At 42.0% G+C, this 14309-nt stretch overlaps 1 protein-coding gene across 1 annotated transcript in view; it reads right to left on the bottom strand.

Annotated features, from left to right (window-relative positions):
* clcn2a (chloride channel, voltage-sensitive 2a) overlaps positions 1-7613 on the bottom strand; it is a 57279-nt gene extending 49666 nt beyond the window's left edge. The window contains exon 1 of the mRNA XM_062525099.1: positions 7389-7613. Coding sequence (XP_062381083.1) covers positions 7389-7439 — 51 coding nt within the window. The 5' untranslated portion in view covers positions 7440-7613. The remainder of the gene's footprint in view (positions 1-7388) is intronic.
* Between the last annotated feature and the right edge of the window lie 6696 nt (positions 7614-14309).

Raw genomic sequence — 14309 nt, forward strand, 5'->3', positions numbered from 1 at the left:
TAAAGAGGTACCCCTAGTCTACTAGATTATGCAAAAAAAAAACCCTTTAACCTACAAAACCAGCTCTGACCCCATGGCTGCCTGACTAATGTGTTCTTTTTTTTTTTTTTTTCACTACCGATGTGTGTAGTGCAGTATAGTATGTAAAAACAGAATAAATAGGTAGGTGTTTCCAACTCGGGCAGGGGATTTACGAGACAAATGGATTGCGGGGATACTCCGACAGTTTACGGCCATATATCTGATGTAACGGCATTGAGTTGCCATGGCAACTCTGGCCTAACTGCTTGCCCCCCTCATTGCTGCTTGCAGCTATATTAATCTTTTGTTTTTTGCATGCAACGCCCATTGTTGATGACGGATATAGCTAATCACTCACACCTGGTGAAAGTGTGTTGGCATTTAAAGAGACCCTATGCAACTTTCTGCAGGAGACGATCGCTCTTTGTTTACATCTGGAAGTCTGAGACGTAGAACCACGCTCGCAATTTATATATTTAAATATAGCCTATACATGTATAAATAAATATACACGCTAAAGCTGTCGGGGAAGCTCTGCAGAGAAAATGCAAGCATAAAACGAGCGAAAACGAACAACGAAACCGAAACCAGAGATGAAATCGCCAATCCTGCATAGTTCCTCTTTAAGGGGTTGTTCTCTCCATTTATTTGGGGGCACTTTTCTGTGGCACATTCTTTTGCAGGCACCTCTGGGTTATCTGTCTACCACTGGCACCTTCTTTCTATCTTTTGAACATCATACTGACCTTGTCATACACTCCTCCACATGCATGCACACATGCATACATGGTTTTACTTTCCTTATCTGATCCTTTGATGATTATTAATTGTTTTGACAAATTTTGACAGAATTTAACACTTTATTCGTTATCTCTGTTGTCCCGACTCCCTCTTTACACGTCGCAACACGAAAGGACTAAAAATACTTTCAAGGTAACATATTGTCACTTTGCAAACCTTACATATACATACACTGACTCTGTTGATTAAGTTATTTGAGACTTTTTGCAGTGGTTGCACTGGTGCACCCAAGCAAAGCTGCGTAGGCAGCCGATGGCCCAATCCCCATGTAAGACCTGAGGACTAAAGACACAGACTTAATTGATCTCAGGTGCTAAGTGAGTGAGTGAGTGTGTGAGGCCACATGGGCTCAGATAGGTACAGTATTTGGGATCTGATTCCCTGTGATATTGGGCAAAAATGTTTTCCAAAGAACTTTAATCATCAATAGGCAGTTTATCACGATCATCCCAACCGAACACAGTGAGCTGGTTATGTGGTTGTTCAACAGCGTTGCTCAAAAAAGTTGCTACACACGCACACCTCTCCTCTGGAATAATCTTCCTCTCTCAATTCGATTAGCAGACACCCTCCCTATTTTTAAGTCTAGACTTAAAACATATCTCTTTAGTGCTTCCCATAGTTAGGTATGGTGCAGTGTGGAACGTCAACCACTTCAGGGTCTTATTGGAACGGACCACCTCTGCTGTGGGCTTGTGTGACTGGTGCCCCAGTCATGCGTCCCATGGTGGCTACTGACCTAACCTGTGCTGATGCTGACTACCCTCCACCATGCCTTAGTTGTGCTGCTTTAGCATAGCGCTGTCATGGACTTCTCATGTGTCATGTCATGTCTTCTTCTCCCCTCTCTGTCTCTCTCAACTCTCCCTCTTTCCCTCTCTCCCTGTCCTGTCTTTCAACTCCCTCTACTTCCCTCTCCCCCTCTGCCGTTTCCCTCTATAGTATAATAATTTATATCCCCATTGATATGCTTATTAATACCAACCATCATGACTTATAGTAATACTAACCCACTTTATTTCTCTTCCCTTTCCCCTATACCTCACCTATGAGGTAAACCATTACCAGTCATCAGCCATCTTTGTGCCTGGCCCTCATCACACCTGAAGTCCCCCCCCACCCCGAGTGCCATTGCCGTCGTCATCCCTATGACTACCCTACCATCGCCTGCTGTGGTTCCCTGCCCGGATCCCTGGCCCACGCATCCTAGCGACCCATTACCTTCCGAAATTACTAATGGATTACTAATGGACAATTTATTCCCTACACTGAACTATTTGAACCTTCTGATACTACAAATGACTTTACTCTACTGTTACTGACCCTAGGCAGATGAGTTGGGCCCTTGAGTCGTGGATCTGTCTGAGGTTTCTTCCTATATGTATCTCCAATTCTAGGGAGTTTTTCCTTGCCCCTGTTACTCATGGGCTCTCTTTGAATGTTTAACACTCTGTAAAGCGCCATGAGACATGTGTAATGTTTTGGCGCTCTATAAGTAAAATTAAATTGAAAAAATGTAAAATAGAAAGAGGCAGAAACTGAATATTCACACACAGAGGAGGGACAGAAAGAAAGAGAGGGAAGAAAGAAGGAAAGGCAGAGCAGAACTTATATACCCTGGAATTTCAATACGTTTCCCTTTATTACGCAGCCATCCGCGTACATGAGTCATGACTCATACAGGTAGCCAGACTTAGCTGCCATCTGCTTCAGCAGGTGCAGCCTTGGCCTCCTAAATCTGAAAACGCTGACCCCGGCATCTGCTTCACGGCAGTCCGCATCAACCCTGTCACATGCATGTAGCCAGTCCACAGGATTTTAGAACTGACTTTTTATGTAGCTTAAGAATTTCAGTTGCCTACAGCTCCAATCCTTCATAGAAAAAAAATGACTGAGCTTTAGTGAACCGAATCATTAGGCTGGGTGAACCCTGCCTGAACTTCCGGGGAATTTGAATTTCTCCCGGCAGCTCAGGCTGGATACCAGGAGATCTATTTTCGCTGTTTACTGCCAGAATCTTCGGCTCCAATCAGAAACGGCCATACTCTAGTCCTGGCACGCTATTGGCCGGTGACGCGCTGAAAACGAAACTTAAGGGACGCGAAGTGCAGTAGAAACAAAGCGCAGCCTCGCCAGACTAATGTTCAATCTTAAAAGATTGAGTTTAGTTTAGTGAAAACCAGACTACCGAATCATGTCAAAATCATGTGTTAATATATTTTCCAACATTGAAGCCAGTTGAAGTACCTTCATCATAAATGACATGAAGCCGAAGCCCTGGCAAATGCGTGTTTGGTCCTATCTAAAATTAGCAGCAGTCTATAGCCAGTGGCGCCTGCTCAGCCACGAGAGAAATAATCTCCCCTGTACAGGGGGTCAAGGCCATGCAGATTAGCTTCGGCATGTTAGCATACACCATTTTCAAGTATGGCGCCGCATGGAGCATTTAGAACCAGCTCCATGCACGAAAATCTGTGTTGGGCACTAGCTCTCATATGCGTACATTTTCGGTGGAGCGGGTACCTACAGTGGGTATAGTAAGTATTCACACCCATGCTAAAGTTGACTAAAAAGAGGAATATAAAATCATCTTTTGAGAATTGATTGTAATGCCTTAATTCAAAAAATGAGTAAAAATCAAACCGCTAAGGACACTAATTTTCTTTGTGATTGAAGAATGTATCGTAAATAGATAAATGTTCTTCCTTAAATACAGGTTGCATAAGTATTCAACCCCTATGTTAAATTCCCATAGGAGCAGGAGGATTTTTTATATGTTTTTATTTTTAAAGGCCAGCTATTTCATGGATCCAGGATATTATGCATCCTGATAAAGTTCCCTTGGCCTTTGGAATTAAAATAGCCCCACATCATCACATACCCTTCACCATAGATAGAGATTGGCATGGTGCTTTTTCCAGTTAGCCAATTAGCCTGTTTGATGCTCATTGAGCTCAATGCAAATCAAACAGGCTAATAGGCTAACTGGAAAAAGCACCCCTCCAATCAGACAAGAGACGACGCAGCATCGAGGCAAAGACAACCAGACTGAGGAACAGTTTCTTCCCATCTGTTGTTAGACTGATAAATTCACCTCTGCTCTGATCTGACCATACACTGCTTGTGACACACTCCACTTTAGTCATGAACTTACCCATGGACTTTGCACCCTGTCATTCACTGCACACATTACAATGATAGAATTTTAAAATATTTTTTGATAGGATGAGACATAGTTTTACCCATACTTTTTCCATTTATTATGTGTACCAAGTTTCAAATTTCGCTTACATGAAAATGTAGGACAATTAAACTTCCTTGAATCCTTAAATCCTAAATGACCCCCACCAATATAACAGCAAGAGATCAGCTGAGCAGTCAGTCGAGTTAATGCTACTGGCAGAATGTACTGGCATGACTCTGAACTAAATTCTAAACTCTATAAGCTTATTTTTGTAGCATCTGTCATGAGGCAAAACTACTTCAACTTTTCATCTTTATTGTCCCTAAAGGGCAATTGATTGTGCAGCAAGACATACACTTATAGACAACACAGGTAACAAAACAGGACAGACCATATAAAGTGCAGTTTGCACATAGACATACAAAGCTGTACCTGATAAAACCGTGTTTAGCAGAGAAATGGCACTAGGGACAAATGAAAATCTAAATCTGTTTGTTTTTACAGTAGGGAATCTGTAACGTGAACCAGATGGTAATAGCTGGAATTCAGGGTGGAGGGGGTGAGCGCTGACTGATAAAATAGACTTAGCCTTCCTCAGGGTAGATTTCTTATAGAGGTCAGTGAGGCTACTTTGCTGAGCACCTATGATTTTACCACTGACCTTCACAATTTTGGCAAGAGAGTTCTTTTGCTTTACAGTAACACTGAGGTTGTGAAACCAGCATGCCATAGAAAAAGATAGGACAGATTCAATATAGGACCTGCTGTGCTGTGCTATCACAGTGTCCAAGAATAGTGTGCAATAACATTATGTGTGTGCAAATGTTGCCCTGGATGAGCCCCTAGTCTCATGTGTAGAGATCCTGGTGATACTTCGATCAAAGTTTCATGTTGTGTTGAGCCTTCTTAGTGTTTTAAAAAATAGCCATTTTGATGCGATCATGCATCAAAATAGTAGTGCCTCTGACATTCCCATTCAAAAGACCATCTGACCAGAAAACGACAATACGGTCAATCTTAAAAGTGGCACTTCCAACATGATTAAGCTTTTAAACAAAAGCTTGACCCGGGTACATACACAAAAAGACCCTATAGGTTGCATTCTGGTGAGTTACGCTTTAAGGTCCAACTGTTAAGGGGTGTCTTCAGTGACTCATTAATATGACTCATTATTTATTAGGGACCTCTTTTCATTGTCTCTGTGGTTGCTTTCCAAGGTCTCCATCCACTCTCACCCCCAAACATATCTATTGTAGAGGTAAAAATACTACTGATAACTATTTACCTTTTTTCGCCATATTGTCAGAACACACCAGAAACCGAATACAAACGCATGTACTATTGAATGAGGACACTGCATTTTCACAGATGCATTTCAGTACCACGGACAACTCCACATTGCATTTGTAAAAGTCAATGACATGGATGCTGGCTGGCTATATAAGGCATATGAAAGCCTCCCAGTGGTTCCACACTCTGAAAACCAATCACAGTTCAATTACTCTGATCTATGACAGACCCCAAAGGATTTCCTATACACCTACCTGAAGCAGTATCTATTGCACACTGCATGCATGGTCACACATGCGTGTGTTGGGTGGTAAATCTGGGGAGTGTGTTTGTTGGGCCAAAGCTGTGCATTCTTAAACAAGGTAAAAAATATACTTGTGTGTCTGTGGGTCTGCTGGTCACATAATGACCAGCATTTCTACTGTTGGTAGGCTTGGTACCGATAGGTCACAAAACCATGTGCATTCAAGAGACATAGGCCCAAACACTAGCATTGGACTAGACAGTGTTACAATATTTAAATACGGTAATTAAATACAGTACAGAAACCATGGCAAAAGACAAGTATCTCAAAAAAAAAAAACAGGCAAATGGGCAGACTTCCATACAAATGACAGAGAGGCTTTTCAGTGGCACCCTGTAATGAGGTAGAAGCACACAGAGTGAATGATAAGGCAATCGATCTGCAAGATGCTCAATCCCTGCCAGAGTGAAGGATTCAGAGAGACAGCACGCCTGGAGACACACCACCAGCCACCATTTTATATATAACATCTATTGATCTTTGCACTGATAAGGAAAACCAGGCACCACAAAATGTCACACATTCGTGTCCATACCAACATCCACAATGCATTGTGAACAGTTGTGCTGTTTCGTGCAGGTGCAACCTGATTCTTGCCTATTGATGGACACTCCTTGACAGTTAGAATGCTCATATGAACTGCAGCACAACACACACCAAAATTGACCACACAACTGCCTCACACACTAAAAGCAATCACACGAAAGGTCATGGGGACCAGTTTAATGATTGGTAGGATAACAAAAGAAGAACGAAATCCACATAAAAGGACAAGGCTTTCTAATTCACATAAACCATGTGAATACTTCACTCCACTGAGAGTGCTAAGAGTGCTTCTGTCCTGCTGGCTTCTTGGGTCTGAAGATAGCATTCAAACAATGTCAAGCATATTGGTCTATAAGTGTCATATAGTGTCCGAAAAGTTGTGCACTGTCAATCACAGAATATCTGAATATCATCAATGAGAAACATTGCTGGTTATTAGAATCTCTTTTTGTAAGTTAATACTTAAAATCCCATAATTTGCTGCATTAGATTTTGTGTTGCTGAACTGGGATTGATTTGGGAATTGTAGCCTAATTGAACTGCATTGTCAAAATACCTCATTTACACCCTGTCTGTCTCCATTTTACCCTTTTTGTCTGACTATGAAGATATTGCTGGGAAGTGATCCAGGGTGCAGCTGTCAATCCCATAGTGACAGAAATGGGGAAAACTGGTGCATGAGTCCATTAATATTCAGAAAGGATCCACATTTAGTCCATCTGTAGAGAACCAAAGGAAAAGGGAGGGGTGGTAGTGCAAGAGTGTGTAGCCTCTTATCACTTGCTCATGAAAGTAACCATTTACGCAGCTCTGTCATTGCACTCTTAAAACATCCTTCAGCATTCATGCTCGGCAGCCACAAACGCCTCTCACATTAGAACGTTTCCAGGCTTTCCATTCGATCAAAAATCGTAAAAATACCTGTGCTTTCATACTGAATACACTTAATAGTCACGACTGAGTGCGGTATTGGCAATAGCCCACAGTGTATACACACTCGTTCCCAAAGCCACTGATATTTGAGACACAAATGAGCAACCTTGAGCTTTATCCCGCTGTTGGATGAGATTGACCAGCGGCTCGCGAAAGAGTGGACAACGCTGTCGTCGTGATAACGACGAAGCGTTGTCCAGAGCCAACGTGTATGGAAAAATCTGCCAACAAACTGTTCAGATCATTTTATAAATTCGTTTAAGTTAGTCACGTAGCTCTATGCTACTCGCATCGGTTCGGAGCACTCACCAAAGTTTGCTGATATTGAAGCACACGATGCTCAGCAGGTTCCCGAGCCATAACCTCGATGCGTAAGCGTATGCCAACGCAGCACTGCTAATATTGCATTTATCTCTTAATATTAAAGCGGTACATAGGCTACGTCTTGCGTATTTGAATTCAATCCGATGATATATGTCTAGAGTTTAGCCTAAAATTCATACTTGGTGTAACAGGTAGGCTACTAGGAATCAAATGCCGCGGATGCTTTTGGAGGTTTTCAACCCAGTGGTTTGTGGGGGTGGTAAAAGCTGAGCAGAATGTAAGATTGCTATTTTTTCTCTCTGGGCAGCAGTTATAGGCTACGCTTTGAGTTACCACAGTGATATTTGCCCTCAGTTGTAGAGTGGAATGTGACTCACTATACTACGTGACTCACTGTTAGTCTGAGTAAGCTATTTGTTTGAAGCAGACTGTTAAGGATCATGAACGCCAACGTATTGTTGCTTTTTTTTTGTCCCGGCAGTAGGCCTATTACAAATAATGGTCAGCAATTAGCAACGCTGTTATCAAGAAAAGTTGATGACCAATCTAAGAGAACCATGATAATACAATGTAACGACATCTCAATGAACCACAATCCATATTGATCAAAATCATGTGTTAGGAAATCTTGATATCAGATATCTCCATAGCTGTTTGAAAGACCTTCATCAAACATGATACAGTTCACCTAAGGGTCTGATGATCTGAGTCACTCAATGTTGTGAGGTCAAGGTTACATAGGGTCACGCATAGAAAATGCAGAGTTTGCATATCTCTCAAGAAATGTGTAGGATGCACATGAACTTTAACACAGAGGAGCCATCTATAGCATTATGAAGAGCCTTGCAATATATGCCATACATAAATATGTATTTTGAATGGTATGGAGGAAGGTGGGACACATTTTAACTCACATCTAGAGAGTATAGGCTTCAAAGAAATATGTAATTTAGGTGGTTGAAATACCTTTCCATTAGTGCAAGAGGACAAAATGTATGGCTGTACACTTACAGTATACAATACAGGATGACCTACAGCTTATGGTGCGACAAAATATGGAAGGTGGCACACTGATGTTATATAATATGACATCTAATTCCTTCATAGTTAACCTGGCTAGCGCCTACCACTTCTCAAATGCGTCTGTGCATAGCTCATCATCGTCTTGCTTTCTCCCCTGTTCTGTGATTGGTCCCCTATCTCATGCAAAAAAATCCAAATTTGCCGGAAGTTCAGGCAGGGTTCCCCCTGCGTATTTAGCTCTAACTTGTTTCAACAAATACTAGGAGCAGGTATGACAGACTCCTGTGTGAAAGGGAGGTTGGCTGGAAGCTCTTATGTGACAGTTTTTTTTACATTTCTTATCCAAATAAACTTAGTACTGCACTCACTCTTGCCTGTAGCAAGACACCTGCCAAGATTGAAATCAGCTGGACTAAATATTCACACACACACAGACATTCCTGTCATTAATAGATTGATAGATATAGCTATATGCTATACGCCTGTAGTTTGCATGTGTAACAGTAATAACTGTCGGTCTGTGACCCCAGTGAAGCTGGTCTCCCATGTTATCCAAACATTACTATTCATAATGATGCTATTCATTTGTGCTACATTTGTGCCATAAAATCTGATTAAAAACAAATACTTATATGATTAATTCTGACAAAATTGTACATCCATAAATCCAAATTCCAAAATAAAACATCTAACTTCATAGAACTGTCCATTCACATTAAACACTATATTTCTACTACATCCTGTTGTAGTAATAAGAAGGCTGAACACACACACTATTTGTACTTTTCAAATGCTTTAGGGAAATTTGAGTTGTTTTCTTTCTTTTTATTACTATTATGTTTTTTTTATATCTCCCCTGGCGTATACTTCACCTGTTTGTATTGTATACATGTGACTGTATACTTATTTTGTGCTCAATTTTAAAAAAAAATTAAAAAGGAGTTGGTGTCGGTGAAACGGTGACAGAGGATGCTCCGCCAGAAAGCCTCCGACTGCCAGTGATAAAATGCAATTTGTTGTGCAGGAATAATAAACAATGTGTGACAAACATCACATGGTTCTGCTAGAATTTCCGTAGTAAATCCTAACAGTCAGGTTATTGGAGTTTAGCCGAAGCATCTGCTACATAATAGCCAAAGTATGCATGTATGATGTCACATGGCCTAACAATGTTAAATGATAATGGTTAAAACATTATTAGGGTCAGTATATAAGCCCAGTAGAGTTGATAGTTGAAAGTTTAAAAGCATTTGTGAAATTACCAAATGAATAGAGGCTGTTGTAACTACAGTATGTCTGGGACCTTGAATTTCCCCTTGGGGATCAATAAAGTATCTATCTGTCTATGTAGGAAACTTTTCTTGGTACATACTGTATGTTTTCAGCTCAGTTTGTGGCGATTTGGCTAATGTCTGTATCATGCGCATAGCAGATAAAACTTGGGAACGTAAACAACGGAAAATACATCGATGCGGCTGGGGAACTTCATGTCTAACAAATACACAAAGGACAACTGACTACATTTGGACATTAATGGGAGGCCGGGTGATGTCTAGCATTGGCTACAAACAATAAGCCGCTAGACAACTTCTACAAAGTACGGGGACTTCACCAGGTTGGTCTTGGTTGAGGTGATGTCTCAGAGTTTTTACCTCCGCCAAGGAGGTTGTTATAATTGGGGTTTGTTTGTTTGTTTGTTTGTATGTTTGTTTGTTTGTCTGTTGTTTGTTAGCAAGATACCTCAAAAAGTCAAGGATGGATTTCGATGAAAAAAGGAAGAAACCATTACATTTTGGGAGTGATCCGGATTACCGTCTGGATCCAGGAGAAGGTTGTTATATTACATTGGCGGAGGTCTGCGCTCTCCGAGTGCTTTTCTAGTTGTTGTGGTTGCAGATGTGCTCTGTGCAAAAGGCCGATGATTCAAGCGGCAATCACATTACACGTGCAAATGGCAGCACTGTGCCATGAAACATTATTTTCAATGGCTTGCGCCATAGACAGTTCTATATATCGAGGGCTGAGAGGCAGGAGGGCGTAAATTACATTTCACCAACTTTACAGGAGAGCCAAAACAAAAAAATGGCCATAGTTTCCTCTTACTTTCTGTACTGATTTCACCTATTTAAAGCACATTTATTAGCCCAGATGGATGACACAATAATTAATGAATAATGATTTATCTCAAATTATTTTTCTAAATTTGGGGATATTGTTTACCAACCTGCTCTCACTCATGTCATATTGCTTAAATATGGCAACAAGATTGAGAGTCTTGGGGAGTTTGTTTGTATAGGCTCCTTGAAATACATTATATTGCCAAAAGTATTGGGTCACCTACCTTGACTCGCACATGAACTTAAGTGACATCCCATTCTTAATATATAGGGTTTAATATGATGTCAGTCCACCCTTAACAGCTTCAACTCTTCTGGGAAGACTTTCCACAAGGTTTAGGAGTGTGTTTACTTCTTTCAGAAGTGCATTTGTGATGTCGGACGAGGAGACTGCCTCTAAGCCTCCGCTCTAATTCATCCCAAACGTGTTCTATTGGGTTGAGGTTGTGCAGGTCAGTCAAGTTCATCCACACCAGACTGTCATCCATGTCTTTATGGACCTTGCTTTGTGCATTGGTGCACAGTCATGTTGGAACAGGAAGGGACCATCCTCAAACTGTTGGGAGTTGGGAGCATTGACTCGTCCAAAATCTCTTGGTTAATGCTGAGAAATTCAGAGTTCCTTTCATCGGAACTAAGGGGCCAAGCCTAGCTCGGGGATGGTCTCTTCCTGTTCCAACATTACCGTGCACCAATGCCGAGCGCATGTGTGATTTTGCTTTGCAAACTTGTTTGACTCATGGATCCATATCCAACTATATCTGCACAAATGTTTCTTTTAACATAGGCTATATTATATTTGTGTAAGATAAACAAAGCTGGGTCCGCACATGAGTTCCACGTATAGTGCTTTTTTAAGCAGTAACGTTTCGGGCGCACGCTCCTCTTCAGACTTAAGAAAGGCGTGCGCCCGAAACGTTACTGATTAAATAAACACTATACGTGGAGCTTGGTGTGCGGACCCAGCTTTGTTTATCTTATGCTTTTACTTTTTGGATTCTGGCACCTGTTAGCCTCTGGATGTGCGCACCTGCTCTCTAAGATATATATGATATTTGTGATAATGCAGGAAAAGCAGTGGTTGCTGCACCCTCACTTCCAGCGTTCCTGTCCGTGGCTGGTGAGCATACACTGTTGGGGAGAAGTCCACTCTTGGGACTGTGGAGGATACAGCAGCCGTTTGTGCTGTTTGTGCCTCCAATTGGGCATTGACCTCTTGACCTCTGGGGCTACTATCAACACATGTGACAGACAGATTGCGTATACTTTTACTGACTTTCAGTCTTCACATTAGACAGCACAGGACTAGCCTGGCTAGCGCCTACCACTTCTCAAATGAGATGTGCCTGGCGGCCATTTTCTCGCATTTGAAAAAAATTCCAGATCCGTTCATCTATCGAATGCGTCTGTGCATAGCTCATCATCATCTTGCTTTCCCCCCTGTTCTGTGATTGGTCCCCTATCTCAGGCAAAAAATTAGGGCGGTATAGTTCCAGACTGCCAGACTGCAGCGTGAATGAAATCACAATGCAAGGCAGGATGGGAACACCCAGGCTAGCATGGGACAGCAAGTCTTTTAACAATCGGTCACTTCCCGTTGGTCGGCTCTGTAGATTATGTTGGCCAAACAGCAGGCCTATCCCCCATCACACCTGCGGTCAAGCACAGCACCTCATCTCTCTGGATGGATGGCAGACGAGGTCATTAGGAGGGTTGACGTGGACCTGTCAACAGTGGCTGATTCTTGAGGGTAACAGCTTCCTGTCCTGCGACACACTTCCTCCTTGACCACGAGCGTTTGACCATGTCCTTGTTGCACTCACTATGCTTAGACTTCTCATGGAAAAAGAGTCTCTGGGATGCATTTTCAGCTCATCCATTTGGTTTCCATCCATCCCCAAAGACCTGAGTGTCAACATGTTTTCTCTTCTTGTCACCACACTGAAAAGCTCTCTGCTGCTTTAAACGCCAAATTATTCTTACTCAAACTTGAAATATAAGGAAATGGAGGGACTGTGGTGCAACCGACCCAAACCCAAATCCACTGGCCACCCAATAGACCCTACTCCAAAGACCCAATGACCTAACTCTCAGTTTCGGTCTATGGCACCACTTGGACTATTCAATTCCTGATTGTCATGTTGGTGAAGGTAGATTACACTACATAGCACATACCCACTGTTACTAAGGCACACAGAGTGATGAAGACACTTGCTTCACTTTCCATTGTCACAGGGCCGGATCAAATACAGAGCATGGAGTAGTGTATAATGCAATTCTAGAATGCTGTGTCTTTGCTACACAGTTTTATGAACCATTTATCCACAGGCAGAAGAGCAGCTGGCTCTTCAGTTGACTAGTGTTCTTTTCCCCGTTCTCCACAGGAATTGGGTTAATTATTATCAAACACTGACTAAATGGCTCTGACAAAAACACATAGACATACAGTATCTCCCTCCCACTTTAAAGCTGTCGTCAGCAACATTTTTTGAGTCATATAGCTTGAACTGTCATGGGATTCTGGAAGTAGAATGTTAAATAGGCTGTTTAGGAAAAATCCTGAATTCTCCAGCTCCCTCTAAAGCCTGTAATCGTGCTTGCAAAAATCGAGCGCTCCCCGGTTTGTTTAAGCAATCACGTTAGGGGGGAGGAATCGCTACCTCAATCACAGCTTATGCTATCGAGCCACTGCTACTCACGTGCACAACCTCGTCTCCAGAGGGGGAGGGGGTTGGGGGGTGGTTTGGAGCTTGGTAGAGGTTGGAGGAGGCACCTGAAAGTTGTGTCAGTTTGAATTTTCCGACTTTAGACTCGGAATTTTGAAGACGGCAGCTTTAAATGATGGTTAATAAAAAGCAAAAGCATCCTCCTCCGCTGTAGGAGTAAAATGAAGTCAGTAATGGCATCAAAATGTTTTACAGGTACTACAGGTACAACTATCTCTTCGCTCATGGGAATGCTTGACTGTTTGTTCCATCACAGAATGAACAGTCACGAATTACAAAGAATGTACTACTACTCACATGAGAGACACTCTGCTATTGATCTCTATTTGTAGGCCTTATTTCACAGGCTAAGTAGGTAACAACAAACTGACCGTGAATTATCCCTTAAAGCAAAGAGGATATTGGAGCTAGTTAGGGATGAATCCTAAAAAAGGTTACGAGCATGCAATTTGTTCAAGGCGATTTAACTTCAAGTCCACCTTCTTATGTTTTTCAATTACATTTGCAGTACGTTTAAACACTGTGTGAGTGGGCAGCACAGCAACCATTAATATTATAAATATTACATGGAGTGCTACAGTAAATACTAAATATAGGCAAGTGGAGGCTGCGTGCGCTACTCGGTGTCTATCTCACCCTCATTCCCCAGGCATCTGCTGCACACTCTTTCTGCTGGATAAAAGACAGAATTCTCCTGGGTATTGAAGCCTTCGACATGCTGTCAAACTAATTTCCCTATAGAGTCACAGCCTGTGATAGGCTATCATGTGGAATGGTAACAGGTCTGGAGCCAGCGCACGGACCAGGGAAAGCCTTGAATTCGATGTGATATGTGTTTTTTTTCCCACAAAGACCTTCACACTCTCACATAAAAGTTTCAGCCTTGATCCATACTATCACATGGTGCAGTCAGGCAACATGCAATCTCTACAGTGCATGTATCAAGTATAGCCTACGACCGTGCTTATCAAACAGACCAAAAGCTTCCATATGACAGAAGTCCATGCAATTGCATCTCAACAGATTTAATGAGCTTTTAG

This window comes from Sardina pilchardus, chromosome 2 (assembly GCF_963854185.1).
Source record: "Sardina pilchardus chromosome 2, fSarPil1.1, whole genome shotgun sequence".
NCBI lineage: Eukaryota > Metazoa > Chordata > Actinopteri > Clupeiformes > Clupeidae > Sardina > Sardina pilchardus.